At 43.2% G+C, this 25,635-nt stretch overlaps 1 protein-coding gene across 2 annotated transcripts in view; it reads left to right on the top strand.

Moving 5' to 3' along the window:
• lrp2a (low density lipoprotein receptor-related protein 2a) overlaps positions 1-25,635 on the top strand; it is a 44,873-nt gene that overhangs the window by 6,420 nt on the left and 12,818 nt on the right. The window contains exons 6-53 of one of the 2 annotated variants that reach the window (XM_031858343.1): positions 58-171; positions 284-400; positions 931-1,074; positions 1,167-1,286; positions 1,562-1,690; positions 2,186-2,355; positions 4,005-4,228; positions 4,676-4,882; positions 5,039-5,241; positions 5,415-5,555; positions 5,791-5,994; positions 6,613-6,805; positions 7,366-7,491; positions 7,662-7,792; positions 7,958-8,095; positions 8,183-8,464; positions 8,605-8,844; positions 9,264-9,383; positions 9,885-10,001; positions 10,157-10,537; positions 10,866-10,880; positions 11,246-11,494; positions 12,103-12,314; positions 12,450-12,634; positions 12,740-12,968; positions 13,118-13,295; positions 13,543-13,671; positions 14,555-14,721; positions 14,823-14,966; positions 15,161-15,270; positions 15,860-16,037; positions 16,182-16,395; positions 16,485-16,724; positions 16,851-17,039; positions 17,919-18,851; positions 18,983-19,148; positions 19,233-19,391; positions 19,489-19,778; positions 19,892-20,092; positions 20,344-20,370; positions 20,481-20,516; positions 20,598-20,840; positions 20,924-21,049; positions 21,744-21,863; positions 22,406-22,537; positions 23,398-23,599; positions 23,696-23,991; positions 24,413-25,079. In XM_031858343.1, coding sequence (XP_031714203.1) covers positions 58-171; positions 284-400; positions 931-1,074; positions 1,167-1,286; positions 1,562-1,690; positions 2,186-2,355; positions 4,005-4,228; positions 4,676-4,882; positions 5,039-5,241; positions 5,415-5,555; positions 5,791-5,994; positions 6,613-6,805; positions 7,366-7,491; positions 7,662-7,792; positions 7,958-8,095; positions 8,183-8,464; positions 8,605-8,844; positions 9,264-9,383; positions 9,885-10,001; positions 10,157-10,537; positions 10,866-10,880; positions 11,246-11,494; positions 12,103-12,314; positions 12,450-12,634; positions 12,740-12,968; positions 13,118-13,295; positions 13,543-13,671; positions 14,555-14,721; positions 14,823-14,966; positions 15,161-15,270; positions 15,860-16,037; positions 16,182-16,395; positions 16,485-16,724; positions 16,851-17,039; positions 17,919-18,851; positions 18,983-19,148; positions 19,233-19,391; positions 19,489-19,778; positions 19,892-20,092; positions 20,344-20,370; positions 20,481-20,516; positions 20,598-20,840; positions 20,924-21,049; positions 21,744-21,863; positions 22,406-22,537; positions 23,398-23,599; positions 23,696-23,991; positions 24,413-25,079 — 9,538 coding nt within the window. The remainder of the gene's footprint in view (positions 1-57; positions 172-283; positions 401-930; positions 1,075-1,166; positions 1,287-1,561; positions 1,691-2,185; positions 2,356-4,004; positions 4,229-4,675; positions 4,883-5,038; positions 5,242-5,414; positions 5,556-5,790; positions 5,995-6,612; positions 6,806-7,365; positions 7,492-7,661; positions 7,793-7,957; positions 8,096-8,182; positions 8,465-8,604; positions 8,845-9,263; positions 9,384-9,884; positions 10,002-10,156; positions 10,538-10,865; positions 10,881-11,245; positions 11,495-12,102; positions 12,315-12,449; positions 12,635-12,739; positions 12,969-13,117; positions 13,296-13,542; positions 13,672-14,554; positions 14,722-14,822; positions 14,967-15,160; positions 15,271-15,859; positions 16,038-16,181; positions 16,396-16,484; positions 16,725-16,850; positions 17,040-17,918; positions 18,852-18,982; positions 19,149-19,232; positions 19,392-19,488; positions 19,779-19,891; positions 20,093-20,343; positions 20,371-20,480; positions 20,517-20,597; positions 20,841-20,923; positions 21,050-21,743; positions 21,864-22,405; positions 22,538-23,397; positions 23,600-23,695; positions 23,992-24,412; positions 25,080-25,635) is intronic. The other variant, XM_031858342.1, reaches the window with a different exon arrangement.

Below are 25,635 nucleotides of genomic sequence, written 5' to 3'. Positions count from 1 at the left end.
AGCCTGCCATCATCACCAAATCGATATTTTTGTCTTCTTCTGTTGTGTTTTCTTTAGCACAGCACTGCAACACGGGCCTGTTCCCGTGTCACAACGGGGTGTGTGTTCCTCAACGCTACGTCTGTGACCATGATGATGACTGTGGAGACCGAAGTGATGAGCTAAACTGCAGTATGTAGCCTCTGTCTTTCTACCATCGAACCCCCCCAGTGTGTCTTCATCTTCATCCAGATAAATGTGTCTGATCTTTTCTCTGCATTGATATTCTCCACTTCACCGGCAGCATATCCTACATGTAGAGGGAACTACTTCACCTGCCCTAGTGGCCGCTGTATACACCAAGTCTGGGTTTGTGATGGAGAGGATGACTGTGAGGACAATGCAGATGAAAAAGGCTGTGGTAGGTATATAACCAGTTGTCATAAATCATGTTATTTGTTGCCGTAAAGTCCAGAAATATTAATGTTTAAAGAACTCTAGAATGTGTAACGACTCAAGCTCTCTGCGTGAACCTGATTCATCTCCAGTCTCCATGGTTTGTTCGGGCTAGCAAGACGCTATGTCTGTGCTCCTTTAAGTGTGTTATTCAAATGCCTCTTTGTGGCACAAGATCACGCAGCCCCCCAAAGGGCTTTAGAATTCCTCCACACGGCTGAGAAGAGTGTGTGTTTTTAGAGGATGGGCTGCAGAAGCCCTCTGAGCCCCCATGTGACCCCCTCAAAGCTCCACTCCCCTGTGTCGATTTAAAGTGACAGTAATTTCCCTGACAATAAAGTCCTAGTCACAACTTTCTTCAGATCAGCAGCACATTCCTGTTGAGATAAGGCGGCCTATCAATACATACTTTGCCCGCTAGATCTATCTGCTGTTGTGTTTTCCCTTTTCTATGTGTAAGCCTGCACAGATAAAGATTAATTGTTTTTTCTGCAGAAAATGTACCGCGGGAGTGTTACCCAGGAGAATGGCCCTGTCCATCCTCTGGCCTGTGTATCCCCATTGATCAGCTGTGTGACGGAACAGCTCACTGCCCCGAGGGAGAAGATGAAACTAACAGCACTGCTGGGCGCAACTGCAGTTAGTACCAAGACAACTTGTTTCAAGTTGACATTAGGACAACTCATATCCCCAAAACTATATTCATTCACTAATGTGGTTTCTGTGTCCAGGTATCTGGAGATGTGCCTCTCTAAGCTGTGAGCATCGCTGTCATGCCTCCCCTGATGGAGGGATCTGCTCTTGTCCTTCTGGATACATTGTCAGCAGCAACAACAGTCGCTTATGTATAGGTATTTATCCTTCATTGCCTTTACATTACATCGGTACAATGATTGAGATTCTTATAATAAGCTGGGATGTTCAATGTTTTTGCTCAATAAATGAGATAATAATAATAATAACTTGATTTATATAGCGCCTTTAACAACAGAGTTGACAGGAAGGATTCACACCTCTTAAACAGCTCTATGTTGTTGTCTTAAAATGTAGTAAAAGTACAATTTGACTCAAGCAAAACGTATTGGTGTTTATCGTCATCTGCTGTGTTTTTCACTTAATCCTGAAGACTTTGACGACTGCTCGATGTGGGGCGTATGTGACCAGCTGTGTGAGGACCGCATAGGCTCCCATCGCTGCAGCTGTCGAGAGGGCTACATCCTGGAGCAGCACAGACACTGCAGAGCTGACGCCTCAAGTGAGCGTCGTTTCCTCTCTGTTTGAACAGATTCTCTTACACCATGCTCAGATTTTGAATGTGTGAATGATCCATCTAAATGACTCCCATTAGCGTCACCCCCTTTCCTGTTTGTCAACCACTGTGGCTGCTTCACTGGGCGTCTGCACTTCTTTCTGGTGCATTGTTGCGTACCGAATGCTGTTTTAGTTACTCTCTTGCCTTTGTGGAACATAGAAAGAGTGTTGACTGAGAGGCTGACCTGTCTGCCTTTTAGCTTTAGTGAAAAGAGTGTGTAAGGATAGTAGCTAGAAAATACTTCAGTCAGGGTTTTGAATTAATGCGCCACATTCTGTAAATTTCCACTGATATTTTAATTGCGCATGCCTACAACAAAATAGATTTTTGCTTAAATACAAATCAGGCTCTGCTTTCTAACTGCACATTTTCAAATGACTTCTTTATGTTGTGTTTACTGACTTGTTGTATTTTGTTTGTCCCTTGTTTGTACTGCAGCTGGAGTCCCTTCCTTAGTATTTTCTAATGGCAGAGACCTGCTAATAGGAGACATCCATGGCAACAGTCTGCGCACTTTGGTTCATTCACAGAACAGAGGGGTTGCAGTGGGAGTGGACTTCCATTATAATCTCCATAGGATATTCTGGACTGATACCATTCAGAATAAGGTATTTCTTTAAATCTAATTATTCATGTTATGTGAACTTATTTACTTCAGTGTTTTTCTTAGAGCGTTACCTGGATGAATAGTGTTATGCCAGGGTAAGAGGTCACAGGAATAGACCTCTGTTTTGTTTGAGGAAATACTTGAGATAGACTTGAGCTGCAGAATGAAATTCTTTCAGTTATCCTGTAAAATATCAGCAATGTTGATACTATAATAATGGGATAGCTGTTGGCTCCTTTGCGGCTGGGTCATAATTAAGGGAAGTAGATGTGGAATGGAATCCAAATGGCCTAATCTTGAAACCTGTCCGATAGGCTGGTATGATGTTCACATACCAGGGTGCAATTTTTGTAACTCGATCTTGTTTGAAGTAATCATGCTGTATTTGTTTTCAGTGGCACTGTCCATCTATATGCATTCTTTGACACGCTAAAAAGTCTTTGTTAGCCTATGCTTTTGGCTCCTTAATGGTTTGAACTGCAGCCACTGGGCTGAAAGGCTAGGACATATCTCTGACTGGGCATCTGTGGATATCACCTGCCTCCATGGCAGCATGTCAGATTAAAAGTAGGGAGAGCACAAACAGGGCATGTGAATGCAAGCAGAAAGGTTAAACTATCAGGCTATTTCCACATCTTCAGTTTCTCCTTAAACAGGTCAGTAGAAAATCCTCCTTTTTTAGACATATGGATCTTGTTTCAAAAGAGGCAGAGCTGCTAAGAGCAATACCCCCCTAGCCAGCTGCATGGTGCCAAGGTTTCCACTCAGAGAAACTAGTGCCATCATAGTATCGGTAGAGTACGGTAGAGTCGTTACAGGCTACACAGATATGTAACAAGACAGAATCGTCAGAGAGGCAAACAAATAATCTCTCTCTGTCTTTTTACTGCGTAAGATGTGTTTCTCATTGTTAGCTTTACGTTGATCCCTGTGACGGCCTATCTTAACACAATACTCACATTCCTATATGTTTAGTGAAATAGTTTATATTCGCTGTAGTTGTTTCTCCTGTTCATAGCCATACAGAAGTTTAAATTTAAGTTCTTGGGGGAAAAAATTCAAGGTCTATGCTATGTGTAAAAATTGATTCCAAAGTTCAGTCACAGCTAGTAAGAGGTTTCAGCAGACTGAGAAAAATCAAGTTGCTGTATTCCAAAGTTGCAATCCTTTAAGACAAGTGACTGTCCCTTTGCAGTGGCTCAACAAGGAAGCACTATTCGTTGAAGCTTTTGAATGATGTCCACTTGATTTGTCTGACTCAGACTGCTGAAGCCTGAAGCCTGCTAAAGCTAAATTATAGAAGTAATTTTTACTCGGAACAAGGAATGGGGATTTTGTCTCCCATCACTTCAATTGTAAAGATATTGTGAAGTAATGTCTACCTGAGCAGAGAATGAAGTTGCTCTCCCTCTGTGTCTGTTGTTATACGAGTTTCTCCTTGTTTTGTTGACTTTTAGTGTGTTTTTGTGCATGTGAGCGAGCAATAGATTCAGATGAGATAATAACACTTTCAATGTACATAGTCATGTGAGTATTGTATAAAGATACACAAAAATGTGGACTTATCTTTCAATAACTTCCCTTGATTTCTTGAAGCAGTGACCACCTACGAGCTAATTTCTTGACAACAATGCCGTCTTTTGTGTACAGGTGTTTTCCGTGGATATGGACGGTTCCAATATGCAGGTGGTTTTAAATGTATCAGTTGACTACCCTGAGAACTTGGCGGTGGATTGGGTGAACAATAAACTGTATGTGGTGGAGTCCAGCGTCAACAGGATTGACATGGTGGACTTTGATGGAAGTAACCGGGTCACACTCATCACTGAAAACCTTGGAAACCCTAGAGGGCTGGCGGTGGACCCCACTGTCGGGTAAGCACATCTCCTCGTTTCCACCCATTCATCTATCAACCCATTCCCGAACTCCACAGACAGTATCTGTCGTGCTCCATTGGCATGGAATAATGGGATGTGTGTATGAGATTAGCAGATTGCCCTGGGTGGATTAGTGAGGAGCAATGTAAGTGATGACCCTCATTGTAATCCAATAGTATCGTTCAAGGGGGGAGGAGAGCCAGGTGGCTACAGATAAATTGCTTATCTTCAATGAATGTACAGCTCTTTGGGGAGATGCACAGCCACCCACCTGGAGACATAATGTGATGCTGTGGATGCTGGACTTAATTGACAAAAGAAAAGTCTCCTAGATCTTTGTGAAGGGAGTACATGTAATGTTATTTCTGTTGTCCCAGCTGTACTCGTGTGATGATCCCACCTCAGAGACAACTGGCAGATTAAACATTTAACCTCCTTTCACAGGTATATGTTCTTCTCAGATTGGGAGGCGTTGAATGGACAACCAGGACTGGAGCGTGCCTTTATGGACGGCTCTAACCGTTATGGGATCATTGGCAGTAAACTGGGCTGGCCAGCTGGTATCACACTAGACATTGAAGCCAAGCGCATCTACTGGGTTGACAGTCGATATGACTACATTGAAACTGCAACATATGATGGTCTTCATAGGTAAATATGTCATGTGTTATTCCTCAAAAATAACACAGCATTCATAGGTAATTTAGAAACAGAAACAAAACCCCATGAATTATTTAGGGTAAACAAGTAGAAAGGTCCATGCATTTATGTTGTAATAAATCAATGTTCTCAACATTTTCTCAATAGAAAAACAGTGGTCCATGGAGGTGCTGTGATCCCACACCCATTTGGCATCAGTATGTTTGAGCACAATGTCTATTTCACGGACTGGACCAAGATGGCCGTGATAAAAGCCAACAAGTTCACTGACAGAAGTCCTCAAGTTGTTTACAGTACATCACAGGCTCCACATGGAGTTGCAGTGATACATCAGTTGAAACAGCCATATGGTAAGTCCCTCAATGAACAGTATAATGTCAATTTACCCAGATTTTACATCATGTAACTGCTAATGTTTCTAAAAGAAAAGCCATAAATAGCTATAGTTGAAGAAAATCTGGATCTGTAATCAATTTCATATAACCTTGCCAGCTAAAGGAATTCGTTTTATGTTTGTCTCCAGTGCCAAACCCTTGTAGTGTAGACAGAGGTGGATGTGAGCAGATCTGTGTTCTGAGTCACAGGAGTGACAATGGAGGACTGGGTTACCGCTGCAAGTGTCGCATGGGCTACGACCTACAAGCCGATGGCAAGCGATGTTTTGGTAAGAGAACATTTTTCTTATGACTGCAAAGATTTGTTTCTTGAACAGATCTCAGGATGTTTCCTTTTAAGGTTTCCTTAAGATGTAATGGTTCACTCGAAACTCATCTTTACGGCAACCCAGAGTGGTTTCATCTCATTTAACCCTTTCTTTTGTATCATGATGTTTTTGTGGGGCTGAATATCTTTGGCATGAATAACTAGTTTCAAATGGTCTTCTGATTTCCTATCTTCAGCTGTGAGGCAGTTTCTGCTGTTCTCCAGCCAGCTGGCCGTGAGAGGGATCCCCTTTAACCTCTCGTCTCAGGAGGACATCATCCTGCCCATCACTGGATCACCTTCCTACTTTGTCGGGGTGGATTTTAATGCTGAAGATGATGCCATCTTCTTCTCAGACACAGCCAAAGATATTATTTATAAACAAAAAGTGGATGGGACCGGTGAGCATCTTGTTGGTTGATCTACCTGAATTGTTCAGCCTGTACATATTCACAGCATAACAAGTTCATAATAACACAAAGAAAGACATGGTCTTGTGTGAAAGCTATCAGCAGCTAATATGTTTTCAGTGTTTTCTCTGTGCTTATATCATTGGAGAATTTCTGTCCTTGCAGAGATCTCTACCATGTGATTCAGCCAGGCTTATACAGGGAGTTAAGGGAGTGCCTGATGGGGCCGACTGGTACTATGGGGGAGGGAGTGGACGGGAGTATGGACAGTGGAAAATGGATCATATAATGAACTTACCTTTGAAACTAATGACCTGAAAATGAGAAGGACAGACTAATCAAGAATGTTTTACCAAGCAGTTCTGATATTTCATTTCAAAACTGTCACCTAAGCTGTAGAAAGTAGTCCCTAATGTCCACGAGCAGTCACACCACACACAAAATAAAAGAAACACCACTGCTCTGATCAGTGATGTTGTTTTTAGAGCTGCGCTAGTTTTTTCTGTCCGGTCCACATGGGGAAAATGCAAGCTGACAGCCTATTTATTTAAATGTGTTCCTCTTTCACCTCTGTGTTAAACGGTGGTCTGACTGCTTTGATCTGCACAGGCAGGGAGGTACTGGCAGCCAACAGAGTGGATGGAGTGGAGGACCTGGCTTATGACTGGATTTCAAAAAACCTCTACTGGACTGACCCGCGATACAGGAGCATATCTGTAATGAAGCTTGCTGATAAGTCCAGGAGAGCCATCATACAAAACCTCAACAACCCTCGTGCCATCGTGGTGCATCCTCCCATTGGGTAAATCAATATAAGCCGTAGATAGAATCATGTTTTTGTGAATGTTGTAGCAAATATTGATATTTTTTATACTCTATATAAAACTATGAAAGAAACACTTGAGGTTTGTAGGAATTCAGTAGGATTCAGACTATACATAGGAACGGGGAACTTTCTTCAAAACCAACCATGTATGTCTCGTCACTTACTGCTCACTCATTAAAAAAAAGTCCTCAAATGAGGCCCCCCCCAAACCACCCACCCAAACCACCCACCCACCCACTAGATAAAAGAAATACTCATTTAGAACAACCTGTTATTTCCAATTGCTTCAAAGTCATTAGGCCTTTGTTTCCAACAGCTCTGATTAGTTCAGCATGAAGGGCAGCATTGTAACAAACACTAAGAAGTTGGCTTAAACAGAAAAGCTCAATAACGTGGAAGTATCCAAAACAGAATCTAAATAAATAGGATTTTTCTCACCCAGGTAGGCTTGCAGTGGATGCTTTAAAGTGTTAAATGCAGGTGCATTTTTGAATGACATATGACATTAATGATTGATGTTTATTTAATTTGGACAGGTATATTTTTTGGACTGACTGGTACCGGCCAGCGAAGATTATGAGGGCCTGGGGTGACGGGTCACATGCCCTGTCTATTGTAAACACTACTCTTGGCTGGCCAAATGGCCTCGCTATTGACTGGAGGTGAGTCAAACATCTTATAGCTAAAACAGTTCCACGATACACTATTTCACCTTGACATTGATGTCATTTTTCATTGTTTTAACTGTAAATTATGGTTGATGCTGATCATTCCCCTGACAGCATTTTTGACTCATTGTAATCTCTCGCTCTCTACTTTGATCTCCGCCCAGCTCATCGCGTCTGTATTGGGTGGATGCCTTCTTTGACAAAATTGAGCACAGCAATTTTGATGGACGGAACAGGATTTCTTTGGACCGCATAACCCAGATCTCCCACCCATTTGGTCTCACCATTTTTGAAGGTAATAAGTCCTTGCATATCTCAATCTCACTGGCATTGACTTGAACTGTGGTTTACCATTCTTGCTTTAATGAGGGTCATGTCAAAAGAGCAATTACTGTTACCAGGAGGTGATGAAAGATAAACTAACTGAGGTCTTGCTCTGTTGCTCCTATCCCCCTCGAAGGCTATGCATATTTCACTGACTGGCGCCTGGGTGGCATCGTACGTGTGCGCAAGACCGATGGTGGGGAAATGGTCATTATCAGAAGAGGAATCAGCCACATCATGCATGTCAAGTCTTTCAATTCCAACTCTCAGATTGGTCAGTAGCTTTATTCTCTGCATGCGTAGCCAAGGCTCACACTTGTCAGTCATATTCCTGGTAATTACACTCCACTCTCCTTCTCAGGTTCCAACCTCTGCAACAGGCAGACAAATCCGAATGGAGACTGCAGCCACTTCTGCTTTCCAGCCCCAGACTCACAGAGGGTGTGTGGCTGTCCGTATGGCATGAAGCTGATGCCCAACCACCAAGTGTGTGTGGAAGACCCTTCCAATGAGCCCCCGACACTGCAGTGTGGAGCCAATTCCTTCTCCTGCGGCAACAGCAAATGTGTCCCAAACAGCTACAGATGCGACGGTGTTGACGACTGCCATGACAACAGTGACGAAGTCGACTGTGGAATTAACAGTAATGCTGTTTTTTGTAAATCTAGTCTAAAATATTCGCCCGACCTGACCAGAGTAAAAACTTTTTTGCTTAATATTTTTTTTATTTTGTTCTTTTTAATGTTACAATATTTCAATCAGGATCATCATTTCTTTTTTCAGACACCACTTGCTCCCCCTCTGCATTCACGTGTGCCAATAAGCACTGCGTGCCTGCAGTATGGCGCTGTGATGGGCACAATGACTGTTTTGATAACAGCGATGAGTACAACTGCCCTACACAGATGCCTGGAACGTGCCCTGCCAATCAGTTTACCTGTGCCAACCACGGCTGCATCCCACATACCTGGCGTTGTGACACTGATAATGACTGCGGGGACAGTTCAGATGAAGCGGACTGCCGTGAGTATCCCTAGAGGCTACCAATTGGAAAAAGGATAGGCTTTGCTTGGGGACTGGTTTTGTTCTAAACACAGAATAGGCAGAAATACGGCAAATAGCCCACATTCATTACAGTGGCAGGACTTTATTTCAGGAAGCAAACTACAAGCAAATATGTTAGAGAACACATCAATGCACAGATTTTAAAGAAGGGGTTAAATTAACCTACATATATAGCCTTAATTCTAAAAACTTAGAGATGAAAGCTGGTCAATAGGCTACTGGAGAACTAACTAACTTTTACAAGTATTTTTTTTAGATGCCTCTCAGTCTATCCAGGATAATTTTGAATTCCCCACCTCTGCCTCAAATACAAAAATGGGTTATTCAAATAACAGAATGTTTGTAGACTCATATTGTTTAACAATTTGTGTCGACAGATCTGAGAGGCACATGCAATCCAGGACAGTTTCAGTGTCCTGACCACCGTTGCATAGATCCCAACTATGTCTGTGATGGGGACAGGGACTGTGTGGATGGGGCGGACGAGCAGGGATGCAGTGAGTATCTTTCTGGATTACAGTTTTCCCTGGACATACTCATAATCACTGATCTCATCTGGTCCTCACTTATAAAAGATCAAGTTTTTTTACGCAAGCGTGTGATAAAATCTATTCAATTTCATCCAGCTGGTATTTTATATAACTAATGAAGGCAGTTGCTTATCAGATCTATTTCAGTCAGGTCTCATGATCACTACGTAGGACCTAATTGTAAGATTTTATGAATTGGAACTTTATCTGGCATTTCCCAATAAGGAATGAATTCATTTGTTCAGTCATTCATGCATTCATTCAGCAACACCCTGTTTGCACGAGCTAAACATGCTCAAGAAGTTGTAGAGATCATTGAATGCTCTGTAAAATTCAACCAGTATTTGCTAAGCCTCTTAGTTTATTGATCTCATTACTTGAGTTGCACAACACTTGAGCTCAACATACATACAAAACTGCAGAAATATTGAATATCAGGTTTAACATACTCAACTGGATTTTTTTCAGTTTACAACTGCACTGTGTATGAGTTCAAGTGCTCCAGTGGTCACCAGTGTATCAACTCCTACTACCGCTGTGATGGAGTCTTTGATTGCAGTGATCGCTCAGATGAGCAAGGCTGTCGTAAGTATTTAAAAAGTGCCGTTGGTCATTGGTTATATTACTAAAGCATTACTCAGTCATGTATAATGATGTGCAAGGTTGCTAATATATTTCAATTTTCTCTGATTTTGGACTGTCCTGTCATGCTGTTTGTGGTGTTTCCTAATAAATCTCAGCTACAAGGCCCCCAGGGATGTGCCACCATGAAAGTGAGTTCCAGTGTCAGTCAGATGGGAGCTGTGTACCGTCTACCTGGGAGTGTGATGGTCATCCAGACTGCGAGGATGGCAGCGATGAACACCATGTCTGTCCACCTCGCACCTGCCCCTCCTCGCTCTTCCGCTGTGACAATGGAAACTGTGTGTTACTTAGCTGGCTTTGTGATGGGGACAACGACTGCAGGGACATGAGCGATGAAAGAGACTGTCCCATACCGCCATTTCGATGTCCAAGCTGGCAGTGGCAGTGTCCAGGCCACAGTTTGTGCATCAACCTCACCACAGTTTGTGACAACACTCCCGACTGCCCCAATGGTGCTGACGAGTCTCCTCTCTGCAGTAAGTCTGATCTCTGCATTCTTAGTCAACCTGGAAGATGTTCTTTTTCTTTCAGAAATACTTGGATTGTTTTATTAAGTTTGCTGGCATCCTCAAATTCAATTGAATTGTCACATGACATGACAAACAGGATCAAACTCTCCATTGATTTAGTTTAATTTGACATTTTCCTCTAGTACAAGCGCTTCATTTCACAGAAACAATGTGTTGAATGTTATCCGTTTGTCTTTGGATCCTTGAGTTAAAATCATGCATGTGTGTGATTTGACCTGTATTAACCTGAAAATGATCTGTGATTTTCCTTTCTTGCCTTTTTCACTACTTTCAGACGAGCCTTTGCCAGGTAGGAACAAACTCTCAATCATTGGTAGAAATGCTGCAAGTAGTTTTGATTCATTTTCAACAAACACAGTATCTTTATTACCTTTAGTCATAGATTTCTTTCACAACGTAATCGAGGCCAAAAATGTTGTCAGTAGAGTGTATGTGGTGAATGTATAAATCCTTTTCCACAAATATGCATTCAAAATTGTTATGGCTCTGAGTAGCACTTCTAAAGAGGTTTACTGAAGTGGTTAGTGCTTTGTTGTTTATTAATTACCATTGGAACATGTATATTAATTGCATAATTTGGTATTTTGTATTTGTGTTGCATGAGTTATCATTAACTTGGTTTGATTTTTGTTTCCAAATTTTCTTTCAACTCAGATCAGGAGAGCTGTTCTGACAACAATGCTGGCTGCACCCACGGTTGTATCCAAGGGCCGTTTGGGGCCCAGTGCTCATGCCCTGTGGGTTATCAACTGAGCAATGACTCCAAAACCTGTGAGGATGTAGATGAGTGTAATCCCCATGGACTATGCAGCCAGCACTGCTTCAATGAGAGGGGCTCTTTCCGCTGCCACTGCCAGGATGGTTACACTCTCGAAGCAGACCAGCGTACCTGCAAGGCCTCAGGTGAGGAGGGATGTGGCTTAAACCTTCTGTGCATGGAACATATTGCTCCCCTAGTAGTTATAAATAACAACCTATAATTTCATAATGCAGTAAATAGGAAATAGGCCGATTATCAGTCCTACAGTGACATGGTTGTCAAGATGGTGGCTATATATCTCAGTTGTCTCCGCTGTGCAGGCTGTTGGGCAGGAATGGGCTGCGATAACGGGGGAGCTCGGCCACCGGACTGCGAGACTGACACACACCGTCTTTCTTCTCCCATGTCTCTCCTTGCTGATCTGATTTCTTCAGATAAGACAAATAACATATATGTCACTCACTGGCCCACACAGGTGTAATTAGGACATAATCACCAACAATGGGCTGTTCATTGGGAGTGTGCCTGACATGAGCTCCTCTTCCACACAGATAACCCGCTGAAAGACTTTGCAGTACAATAGGTCATTATTTGGACAAGAGTGCATTCCCTTAGGATTGCCATTTGAGTAGGGTCTATCTAACAGGCCTGTCACATAGTTGTGGTTGACATGCAAGACCTGATAAGTGCTGACATTAGCATGATAATGGACATGAAAAATAGGTAACAGAGATTTGATGTCTGTTTACAGATTCTCGTCAGGCATTCTTGCTGGTGGCCAGTCGAAATCAGATTGTGCAAGATGACATAACCACTCAGCCCAATGTGGTCCGCTCACTGGTTCGAGATGGACGCAACATTGTGGCCCTAGATTTTGACTCGGCCACTGACCGCGTGTACTGGTCCGACACAAGCCAGGACAGAATCTGGAGTGCTAACAAAAATGGCAGTGACAGAACTGTGGTGAGTTGTTTTGTTCCTGTTTGTCACCACCGACTTACTACTCTGAAACATTTTGTGTTTATTCCCAGGGTTACACATGGTTTAACTGTTTGATCAGTAGACATATTTAACTAAGAATGAGTCTCTTGTTGACAGGTATTTGACAGTGGAGTGACTGTAACAGAGAGCCTTGCTGTGGACTGGGTGGGCAGGAACCTCTACTGGACTGACTACGTCTTGGAGACTATTGAAGTGTCTACACTGGCGGGCACCCACCGCACTGTTTTAGTCAGTGAAAATGTCACCAACCCCCGAGGCCTGGTGCTGGACCCAAGGGACAGGTCAGTTAGAAACAAGTTTGTTTTAAATCTGTATGTCTTAGATGTTATCGTCACTTTTCTTTTTTTAAAGCAGATGGTGTTAAAAGACGAGTGTTTGTTTTGCAGTGCTCACCTGATGTTCTGGACCGACTGGGGGAGGAACCCCCGCATTGAGAGGGCCAGCATGGACGGGAAATTGAGGACTGTTATCATAAATAAAAAGCTGTACTGGCCCAACGGTCTAACCATAGACTACCCAAACAATTTGTTGTACTTTGCTGATGCCTACTTGGATTTCATTGACTTCTGCGATTATAACGGCAACAACAGGAAGCAAGTCCTGGCCAGTGACCTGGTGAGTGTACGAGAAGGACACGTCTTCTGAATTACTTTTAGAAATTTGATTTATGTCGATAATTTCAAACTGAACAGAGCAAATTCAATTTCCTTTTGAATAGCATGTGAAAGACACACTTTTTTTCTTTTGCTACTCTCTGTGAAAAGGTACTGCAACATCCCCACGCAATTACCATTTTTGAGGATTTTGTGTATTGGACCGACAGATACATCAACCGTGTGATGCGAGCCCATAAGTGGCACGGGGAGAACCAGACAGTGATGCTTTTCAACCTCCCTCAGCCCATGGGTCTGGTGGCAGTACACCCAACCAGGCAGCCTGCAGGTAAGGCAACGATATTTTATAGCAGCAAATCTTTTTTGCATCAGTATTAGCTGATGTTGACCATTGTGTTTGCCTCCTGAATTGGTTTGGTAGTTCTTGCACATTGATAATGTTGCCAATATGCAGCACATTGTTTTTGTCATTACATTTAACAACAATCCAAGATAACCTATGAAGATCATTTTGCTGACTCTTTGTGGGTATGCATGTGTGTTTGTGTGTGCATGTGTGGTTTGACAATTCTTAGGTGAAAATCACTGCTTGGGGAGTCCCTGTACTCATATCTGTCTGCTTTCTGCTATGGGACCGAGGTACTACTCGTGTGCCTGCCCCTCAGGCTGGACACTGGCAGCAGACCAAATCACCTGCACCAGAGGTATGCATCCTGCCAAATGGAGGAAAACACTCATCACTCAGTTTGATGAAAAAGGAAGTTGGGTCAGATGCAGTTGATAAGTTGATGTACTCATATGGTATTCATCTTAGCTGTGGTTATTGTTGTAAATAGCAAACCTGTTATTGTGGAAATGATAGCTTTGGCATGCTTCATTTTCAGGATCTCAATGAAGGTAAGAAGAGAAATCTTGGAAAACACTATTCGTATTATAGATCGATCCAGGTCCTTGTCAACAGTCTTCTATTTAGATTCTCTTGTAAACTGCTGTTCCAGTCATAAATATTAAGAGTCATATAAACATGTCTTTCAAGGTCTTAAGGAGACAAGGGATCTTTAATTCAAAGTCCAAGGAGTCCCCCTGAGGTCAACAGCTTAACTCATCTCATGTTTCAGCCCATTCAAGCCAAGCAGAACACATTCTCCCCCTGAGGCCAACAATTACCCAAGAATGAAAATGCCCCACAGCCATTTGTCGATTCTAATCACCGATGACAAAGCAAATCAGATTGTAGAGACAACTTTTACCAGTCAATCCTCTTTATCGATAAAAGCCTGTTAGCTCAGGATCCCTATTTTGCACCAGGTTTTTATACACTGAAAGGAACTTTTAGTTTTGGATTACCATGGGCTAAATCCATATCCAGGAAACACGGTTTCATAGCTTTGTTTTAGAATTTGTTATGTAACTTGTAAAGTACTAGGAAATTCACAGCCTTGAGGAAAATATCTAGGGTATGAGTATTCTGTCACAATGTCTGAATGTAGCTTTTGTTTTTCTGTTTTACTGTAGGAACAGCGGTTTGTAAATGTATTTTGTTGTCACTGTTTATTCACTGCTTTTGCATTTTTTTTTTACATGCAGTTGAGGATCCTTTCCTGGTGGTTGTAAGAGACAGCGTCATCTATGGCATTTCCTTGAACCCAGATGACAAGAGTAACGATGCTATGGTCCCGATCGCTGGGCTTCAGAATGGCTATGATGTTGACTTTGATGACAACGAACAGAGCATCTACTGGGTGGAACACCCGGTGAGTTACTGTCCTGTCACTGTTCAGTTCAGAACTTAGTTGTCCTCCAAAGACAACTTTGAGATTGTGGTTAACTTTTTTTGTCTTCTTTTGTCCACCAGGGTGAGATCCACACGGTGAAGTCAGATGGTACTAACAGGACAGAGTTTGCCCCGGCTGCCATCCTTGGCTCCCCAGTCGGCCTGGCCTTGGACTGGATAACAGAGAACCTGTACTACACCAATCCAGCTACACAGTCTATTGAGGTAAGACAAATATTACTATAACCTGTTGTAGTTTTTTTCACTGTTACTGACTTTAATTTTCACTCAGATAAATATATATTCTTTTGTGATTCCACTTGTAATAGGAAAACAGAAAATAAGTGTGAATAAGGGCAGTGTCACAACACAGCGATGCCGTACAATAATTGCACTTGTTTGTGTTTGTGTTCGGCCAGGTTTTGAAGTTGAGAGGGGAGGTACAGTACAGGAAAACTCTAATCACAAATAACGGCTCTCCAACTGGTGCTGGCAGTCCCGTTGGCATCGCAGTGGACCCAGCACGTGGGTAAGCCCCATTTAACACAGATCTGGCACGGACACTCATCCCCAAAGCTACTGAGCTCCAACAGTCTCCTCATCACCATCTGCACTGCCTCCAGAGAGAACTCAAACCAATGTTACTGAATACCTCACTGCACACTCAAACCCCGGCAATGTACAATAGAGTACAATTAAGAAACAATAAGGACATTTCTAAACCATTGCTTTTCACTCGAATGTGAAAACATTGAAGCTCTGATTTTGGATAATATGTTCAAAATCACTGTTGCAAGAATTTCATAATTTAACTTAAGTATGATCTGGTCCTCTGTGGGTTGAGGACATTTTCTAAAAGCTTTGATAATCCAGTGCCTGAACTCAGAAAGTGTCCTTTAATTCAACAACTGTATGTGCAAGGCTGGTATTCTGAGTTTCTGAAAAGTTCCTAATTTTGAGATGAAGGATTTTCACTCAACAGTGACAATTTGTATCTCAGTGGTTTGACTGTAAAATATATGTACTGCTATCAAAAAGTATTAAGCATAGAGATCGATGACCACATTATAAATGTCTGAGACACAAAACCTTACCTTCATTCTTGAATGTCTTCTAAGCAAACTGTACTGGACAGACCAGGGAACAGAGACCGGCATCCCTGCCAAGGTGGCGTCTGCAGACATGGACGGCTTAAACCCTGTCACCTTGTTCACCAACAACCTCGATCACATTGAGTTCCTCACTGTGGACATCCAAGAGAACAAGCTGTACTGGGCTGTTACAAGCACTGGCATGGTGGGTCTTCACTCTGTTAGCTCTCTACGACCCCCATTTGTTCATTCTATATGGTTCTCACCAACGTAATATGATATGCACTTGGTATTTGTACAAAATTAACATTCCACATTTAATTGCCTGTCTGGCATGTGATCTCCGCAGATTGAGCGTGGGGATCCAGATGGGAGTAACCGCATCACCATAGTGACAGGCCTGTCTCACCCCTGGGGTGTGGCTGTCTATCAAAACTACCTCTACTTCACTGACCGCAATTTTGAGGTCATAGAGCGCGTGGACAAGTCCACGGGTGCCAACAGGGTTGTGCTGCGAGACAACGTTTCTGGACTCAGAGTTCTGAAAGTGCATTATCGGGAGAGTGAGTAACACAAGGAGACACCATCACCATCCTCATTCAGTGCTGCCTGTGTTTCTGTTCATAACACTGTATTCTCTCCACAAACTCAGCCTCTGCAGGTACATCCAATGGCTGCACCAACAATATGGGAGTGTGTGAGCAAATCTGCCTACCTCGGACGCAGGGTCTGTTTAGCTGTGCGTGTGCCACGGGTTTTAAACTTAATGCTGACAACAGGACCTGCGCTCCCTACCAGTCCTATGTCGTCATCTCCACTCTGTCTGCAATCAAAGGCTTCAGTCTGGAAGGGACAGACCACTCTGAGGCCATGGTGCCTGTGGCTGGGAGAGGTCAGTGATTCTCATAAATTATAGGATACATTTATTTGAGTTTTTTGGGTAAATTTAAGTCTGCAAATAAAAATTGTGTTTGAAGTTACAACAATGGCCTCTAATGACTGGGTTCTCCTCCTGCAGGCCGTAATGCTTTACACGTTGATGTTCACATGGCTTCTGGTTTCATCTACTGGTGTGACTTCAGCAGCACTGTGGCGACACAAAACGGGGTCAGGCGGATCAAGCCAGATGGCTCAGGATTACATAGTGTAGTAACATCTGGAATAGGACGCAACGGGATACGAGGCATTGCTGTAGACTGGGCTGCAGGTATGCTGTTGTGCCAGCTCCCAAATGTGTTTGTTTTCATAATCACATAATGTAACTAGTGTGCAGTCAAATCAGGGCACTTCAATTTTATTTTAGGATCTTTGTCATACATCCATTCAGTGCCTCTCTAATTTCACTTTGAACAAAGGTAGAAGTCTGTCACTTGTTATGGAGGTTTTGGTTCTATTTAAAGTTAACCAAAATCAAAGCATCTTACCCTATTGTAGAATATAATATAGACTGTTGTTTTCCTCTCTGTTGAGAGTTGTGACATGATTAATTTCCATGTTAAAAAGAAACATTCTAATTCTGTGCTTATATTCTATATCATTTACCTCACTGACTTATATTTCTTTTGCATCTGCAACACCCCTCATTTTCCCACTATGAAGAATATATTCATTTTATGTGAATAAGACACTGCTCTTTATCTGCTGATGAAATAAACCAGAAAACCAAAAGACAGCCTGCCTCATTTGAACTTGATGTATGACACAGGCTTCAGGCAGCGAACTGCCCTGTAGAGGTAAAGTTTAGAAGCTTTATCATAATGCTGGACTCACAGAACAAGGAGATCAGTCCCAGACAGGTGACAGGAAAGACGATTTAGTTAACTAGTTTTGGAAGAAAAAAAAAACACCGCTGCAGGCAGGACAATCTGTTTCCTTGTTACTCATTCATAATTGCATCACTATTAGTGAAGGCATAACAGAAAGTCTGATGTCTATCAATAACACCATCATAATGTCAGCCAGTAACATTTAATATTAACACTTGAATTGTGAACTATCATACTTAGCAGTTTGTGACTGATGACCTCATGCTCTCAAGACTTATGATGCTAATTTAAACGCTGGGTTTACTGGTATCTTTCCTCAGGGAACCTGTATTTCACCAACGCCTTCCTAACTGAGACATATGTGGAGGTGCTCCGCCTAAACACCACTTTCCGCAGAGTGCTGCTGAAGACCCAGGTGGACATGCCACGCCACATCGTGGTGGACCCTAGAAACAGATACTTGTTCTGGGCTGATTATGGTCAGAACCCCAAAATTGAGCGAGCACTTTTGGACGGCACCAATCGCACAATTCTAGTGTCATCTGGGATTATTACTCCACGAGGTCTCGCTCTGGACTGGCAAACTGGCTACGTCTACTGGGTAGATGACTCTCTGGATATGATTGCCCGAGTCAACCCTCAAGGAGGGGAGACAGAGATCATCCGGTATGGCAGTCGCTACCCAACTCCTTATGGAATCGCAGTGTTTGAGAGTAGTATCATTTGGGTGGACAGAAACCTCAAGAAGGTGCTTCAAGCAAGCAAACTGCCTGGCAGCACGGAGCAGCCTGCCGTCATCAGAGACAACGTCAACATGCTGAGGGACGTGACCATCTTTGACCAGCGCACCCAGCCCACCAGTACTCAGGAGCTTAACCACAACCCCTGCAAAGAGGCTAATGGAGGCTGTGCCCACTTCTGCTTCGCCTATCCAGGTTCTGGCACAGGTAGCCAGAACATAAAATGCAGCTGCGCCTTTGGTAATCTTGCAGCAGATAACGAGAGCTGTGTGGTGTCAAGGGATGATTATCTCATCTACACAACTGAGAGCACTGTGCGCAGCTTGCGCCTTGACCCCGATGACCATGCATTGCCCTTCCCAGTGGTCAATGTGCCACGTACATCAGTGGCACTGGATTTTGACCTCACAGACAGGAGGATCTACTTCACGCAGAGCTCAGGCGCAGGAGTGAGCAAGATCAGCTACATCAGCCTGTCCTCTCCCACCTCAGCTCCTATAGTGGTGGCTCCAGGTAGGTTTTGCAATTACACTACATCATACGCTTTTATATATTCCTCTTTAATTACCTTTTAATCTATTATGGATGTAGGATTTGACACCAGTGGTATTGCTCATGTTGCTTTGGTCCCTGTTTTTGAACAGATCTCGGGGCTCCTGATGGCATTGCTTATGACTGGATAAACAAAAGAATCTACTACAGTGACTACGTCAACCAGAGCATCAGCTCGATGTCTGTGGACGGCTCTCAAAAGACTATTATTGCCCATGTGTCCAGGCCAAGGGCCATCATGTTGGATCCCTGCAGGGGGTAAGACCAACACAACAAACACTCTCTTTGTTCATTAGTTTAAACTGAACTAAAAAAAAAAAAAAATCCTTTCTTGTCCCACAGATACATGTATTGGACAGACTGGGGTACCCATGCAAAGATTGAGCGTGCAACTTTGGGTGGAAACTTCAGAACAGAGATTGTGAACAGCAGTCTCGTGTGGCCCAATGGACTGACCCTGGACTATCAAGAAGAAAGACTCTATTGGGCAGATGCCAGCTTGTAAGATCTTAAAAATGTCATTGTTGAAATATATACAAAAAATATATAATCACCTTGTCAAACTACTGCTATTATCATTATTCTGCTCGGCCATCAGACAGAAGATTGAGCGGTCCTCTCTCTCCGGGTCCAATCGGGAGGTCATCGTCGGCACAGCCATCTATCCCTTTGCTATGACTATGTTTGGCCAGTTCATCTATTGGACTGACTGGAACACACGCAGCATCTATCGGGCCAACAAGCATGACGGGTCTGACCAGAGGGTCATGATTCAAAACCTTCCATCTCGGCCAATGGACGTCCATGTTCTGGCCAGCAGGAAACAGCAGCAGTGTGATAGTCCATGTCAGCAGTTTAATGGAGGCTGCAGCCACATCTGCACACCAGGTACCCGCAGTTTGATACTGTCCCTTTGTTTTCCGGCATAATATTCTTTTAGTGCAGTAATTGAAAACCCCAACTAATTGTATAAACATTTCAATGCAATTGTATCTTGTTAGGACCCAACGGAGCTGAGTGTCAGTGTCCCTCAGAGGGCCGCTGGTACCTGGCTGAAAACAAGCACTGTATCCCTGATAATGGGACCCGCTGCCAGTCAGGCCAGTTTACCTGTATGAATGGCCGCTGTATTCGTGCCCAGTGGAAATGTGACAATGACAATGACTGTGGAGATGGCAGCGATGAGTTGGAGAGAGTCTGTGGTAGGATGTTCTTAAAAGAGCTTGTATTCATTTTATTCTTTACTTCATTTCTTCCTCACTTATGTATTATTGAATTATCTTAAATGATCTAGAATTAACTGATTATTAGCCGTAGCGATCCTCATAGAGCCCTTACACCTCCAGCATGAGTGAACAACACCTCTCCTCTCTTTTAAATGCAATTCTTTATCTTTTACCCTCACTAATACTAACAACTTATGTGTTTCTGCTTTAACAAAATTCTTTCTTAGGACCTAAACCTGCCTTCAACTATGTTGGTGTGTATGCATTCATTTCATGATTAAGTTTCCATTAGCATGCAGCTAATTCCTATTAAAACAAATGAACACTAACAAATGAATCAATGTCCTTATATCTTTGCATGCAGTACCACAGCTGCTGTCTTCCTTTATTGCCTTGTCAGGTAAAATAAGCTTCCACTGCATGTGTATTCAGGCCTCCCCATTGGCCAGAGCTCTAACATGTTCTTGACTGTGATTGGCAGCCTTCCACACTTGTGAGCCCACAGTGTTTACTTGTGGCAATGGGCGATGTGTGCCCTACCACTACCGCTGTGACCACTATGACGACTGCGGAGACAACAGTGATGAGGTGGGCTGTCTATTCAGACCGTGTGACCCCAACACAGAGTTCACCTGCAACAATGGGCGCTGCGTTGCAAAGGACTATGTATGCAATGGCATCAACAACTGCTATGACAACGGCACCTCGGATGAACAAAACTGCCGTGAGTATCCTAAGTTTTCCACAGAAACAGAGGTAGATATTCAAATCAAAGTGGTTATTAATTCTAACTTCTGATTATTTCAGCGGAGAGAACCTGCCAGCCAGAGCACACAAAATGTCAGTCTACCAACATCTGCATCCCACGTTCATACCTGTGTGATGGAGACAACGACTGTGGTGATATGAGCGATGAGAGCCCTACCCACTGTGGTGAGTTCGGCAGCAGTTTTAGGATTATAACAATTTTTTGCTTTTTTTTCAGTTGTTAGTTAAAATCACTGTTTATTGTACACGTTTCATTTAGTTATAGTCTGACTAGGCCTTTTTCACTGCAGACATTTTACATTTATGATTAATAAATTAACTGTAATTTTCACTCACATCTATCATTGGTGAGGGCATTGCATTGTGAGGCTTTTAAAAGATGCTGCTATGCTATGCTATGCTATTTTTCTGTTCCATTGTGTTTGAGTGCATAAATGTCACACTTAGACAAAATAGCTGAAAGTAAATATAATGCACTAGGTAGTAAATAGGGAGGGATTTTGGAAACGGCCTTATACAATAGGTTCAATAAATGGCATTGATCATAGACCCCCTCACAATCACCTTTACTAAACTGAAAGAGTTTTACAGAAAACAATTCAGTTAGAATTGAAAAACACTTCCACAAACTGCTGAAATAGAAATCTTTCAGTATCATTTTGAGTATGATGTTGCAAATAATGTATCTGCTCAGTCTGAGTAAAACAGGATTTTAATCTACCTAAAGTTGCGAGAAAGATGATATAAAAGAGTTAGAAACAGATCACTCTTCACCCCACCCCGACTCATCAGCATATTAAGATTCCCACACTGACAAGTCCTCCAAGTGATTTCATGAATATCCACGTCCTCTACATAGCGGCATCCACATGTTCCCAGAGCGAGTTCCGTTGCTCCAGCGGTCGCTGCATCCCCGCCCACTGGTACTGTGATGGAGGGGCTGACTGCGCTGACGGCTCTGATGAACCCCTCTCCTGCAGTGAGTGTCGCACATCGCTCTCACCCCCAAAGTGGGCCTGTTGGCTTTTGTGTGTCTGCCGCCATCCCCATTATCAGCTGCTTGGTTATTGTGTGTCCGTCCGCCAATCTGCATCTGTGTGCTGGTGTGAGAGAGTGCTGTGAGTGATATAGCGGAGAGTGCGAGTCAGTGGTGTATTTCTTTGTTGATGATGTGGTCAACCAGGCCTCCTATTGTGTGCCGCATTCCTCTGTGGTGACGCCCCTCAGTGTCCTCTGACAAACAGCACCTCCCCCTCCCTTTGTCCACCAGGGGTTACAGAGCCTCAATTTGGCTTTTGTTTAGATAGCTCACCATGCATGGGAATGTAGAGTTGCCATGACTATTGTTGAAAGCTTTGCCAGTGTTGTATTGTGCCTTGCGTAAAAGCAGTGGGGGAAGTACCTGAGCTAATTAGAAATCACAAAAATTAAAAAAAGGGTTAATAATTTGGCAGAATACATTGAAACACAATATTGTGCGGCGTTATCTACAGTTTAATGTTATATGAATTGTCTCTGCAGCCACACTGGTCAGAACCTGCAACACAGATCAGTTTCGCTGTGATGATGGCAGGTGCATTGCCTCGTCCTGGATCTGTGATGGGGACAATGACTGTGGCGACATGAGTGACGAAGACCAGAGGCATGACTGTGGTATGCATCCTTTCATTACCACTTACGCTTTCTCTCCTTCCACTTCTTCCTTTCTCTTTGTCCTCATCCTTTTCTGCAGCTTCCTACTTCTTCATCTCCTCCCCTTTGTAGCCTGTCCTCTTGTTCCCCATCTCTTCTCCACTTTGCCCCCATCCTGCCTCCCTCATCCTCTCGTTATTCAGGATGCTGATGGATTAGGATACACACCACGGTGGGAGTGTTGTATGGGAGACACTGGCAGTCAGTGCCCCGGCATCTTAGTCTCCTGTAGAAGGTCTCCAATCTAAGGAGTTGACATTCCTGATTTCTCCTGCCTCACTCGTTACATTGTGCATGTCTCTTTTCTCTGGCTTCCTGGCTCAGGGTGGCTCAAGACTCTTATGTCTCACCAATGTGTGCTCCAACAATAACATGCCTGAAGCTAACGACTTCAGCACTGCCTGAGCCTCTGTAGGAGACTCACTTCAAACAATGTGGATCAATCTCATTAGATGGATAAAGAATTTGAAGTCATGGCTGCTTGTTTTGAAATACAGTTTGGAATGTTTGGATTGGCAAAAATGCAGGTTGACATTGGGTCGTCACTAGGGCTGTCCTCAAGCAAAGAAATTCTTCGTCGACTAACACAAATCTGTTAGTTGATTTAATCGACAGATCTGTGGACTTTCTTTGTGCTTATCCACAAAGAATCACACAAAAGCACCACTTAAAGTTTTGTGTATTCCAGGGATGTGTTCATACTTTTCTCGGAACTAAGTCATCGACTAAAGACCGAGATGAATCGAGTAAAGAAAGTCGACTTATCATTATTGTGCTTCTTGTAAATCCCCCTGCCTGATTTTTTTCTTTTTTCATTCCAGGCAATCGCACATGTTCAAGTGCAGAGTTTACCTGTGTGAACAACCAACCACCTCAGCGGAAATGTATCCCACGTGACTGGGTGTGTGATGGAGACGCAGACTGTGCAGATGCATTAGATGAACATCAAAACTGTTCACGCCGATCCTGTGGCATCAACGAGTTCAGCTGTAGCAATGGCCTCTGCATACGCAACTCCTACAGGTTAGAAAAATAAACTCTTTTGAAAAATCATTAATTACATCATCGGTCTGTCTGGCAATTTAAGTTCATCCTTTGCGGCCTGTCATCTAAAATCAGGTGTGATCGCCGTAATGACTGCGGAGACAGCAGTGACGAGCAGAGCTGCACCTACCAGCCGTGTCAGCAACACCAGTTCACCTGCCAGAACGGCCGCTGCGTGTCTCATGACTTTGTCTGCGACGGCGACAATGACTGTGGGGATGAGTCCGATGAGCTGGAGCACATGTGCCACACGCCAGCACCCACCTGCCCCCCCGGAGAGTTCAGATGTGACAACGGACACTGTATCCCCCTGAGGCAGGTGTGCGACAGGAGCGATGACTGCTCTGACAACAGCGATGAGAAGGGATGCGGTGAGTGACAAGAAATTCTGCCATCAATAAAATGTTTTTAACCTTTCAGTTTTTTCAGTGTTTGCCTCCAGGGGAGAAGTGCTGGAGGCGATGTGGGGAAACAGAGAAATACAACCACAAATAGTCAACAACCAAATTATAGGACAATTGTGCTTATACAAATTGGCAAATACAAATGTTGCATTTAGATAATGTATAGCAAATGACTAAGGATATTCTATTTCTTCTGTAGATAGCATTATCAGTACACAGACTTGGGATTAGAATCAAATTAAAATACTGTGATTTTTATTTATATTTTTGATTTATATATTTCATATATGTTTTTCTTTCTCATTGGTTAGATTAGACTGGACAAAATAGTTTTCTTTGCCGACAACTTTTTCAGTAATTTAGTTGATTGTGCTTCTTCTGTATGCAGGTGTCAATGAATGCACGGAACCGTCCATCCATCACTGTGATCACAGTTGCACCGACACAGCCACCAGCTTCATCTGCACCTGTCGCTCCGGCTACCGCCTCATGTCTGACAGCAAAACGTGCGACGACATCAATGAGTGTACAGAGACACCGAGCGTGTGCAGCCAGGTCTGTGAGAACACCGTCGGCTCCTACATGTGCAAGTGTGCCCCAGGATTCCTCCGAGAGCCGGACGGCCACAGCTGCCGTCAGAACAGTGACATCTCGCCCTACCTCATCTTCAGCAACCGCTATTACCTTAGGAACCTGTCAACGGACGGACAGGCCTACTCTCTGATCCTGCAGGGCCTGACCAGTGTGGTGGCCTTGGACTTTGACCGAGTCGAAAGGCGTCTTTACTGGATTGATGTGAGCCGCAGAGTGATTGAGAGGATGTCCTTCACTGGCAGTAACAGAGAGGTGGTGGTCAATGGAGTTCTGCATGGGGAGGGCCTCGCAGTTGACTGGATAGCCAGAAAACTCTACTGGGTGGACAGCTTCTTGGACTGTCTCAAAGTGTCTGAACTGGACGGTCGATTCGTGAAGAAGCTGGCTGAACACTGCGTTGATGACAACAACACCTACTGCTTTGAAAACCCCAGAGCCATTGTGTTGCATCCCAAATATGGGTGAGTCGGGGGCAAGGAGGAATTAAGTCTCATGATTGAGCCCGACCAATATATCAGCAGGGCAATATTATTGGCTGGGCTGCTATTCTTGCTCATCACAATATGTTGGAGCTTCTGATGGGTTGTCTCAAAGAAATTGCAGTGCAGTAAATTGCATAACTAAATGTTTTAAAGGCAGAATAATTATGCATATTTGATCTTTCTTTGTCTTGACTACATTTTATTATCGTTATTTTTTACTGGTATACCGCTTTCCTTTAGTTTTTTACTTATTTTAGGGTAATACAGGCAGAATGGACAGAATCTTTGAAACAGTTTATTTAAGTAAGGATTCATTAATACATTGTTTACGGCAACTGTTTAAAATGTTTTCATGTTATTGCCACTGTCATATTAGCCTGCTTTTATCTTACCAAATTTCCTTGTCAGAAAGTGATCAAAAATATTATTCATGATCTATCAGTTTCTAAAAAACACTGTATCAATCTGGCCCTTTCTCATTCGAAGTAAAATGATTGAAAAGCTTTTGTTTGGAAGTATAAATGTACTCTTCTTC

Source organism: Anarrhichthys ocellatus, unplaced genomic scaffold (genome assembly GCF_004355925.1).
Source record: "Anarrhichthys ocellatus isolate YVR2014 unplaced genomic scaffold, GSC_Weel_1.0 scaffold20, whole genome shotgun sequence".
NCBI lineage: Eukaryota > Metazoa > Chordata > Actinopteri > Perciformes > Anarhichadidae > Anarrhichthys > Anarrhichthys ocellatus.
This window is presented reverse-complemented; position numbering and strand designations above follow the sequence as displayed.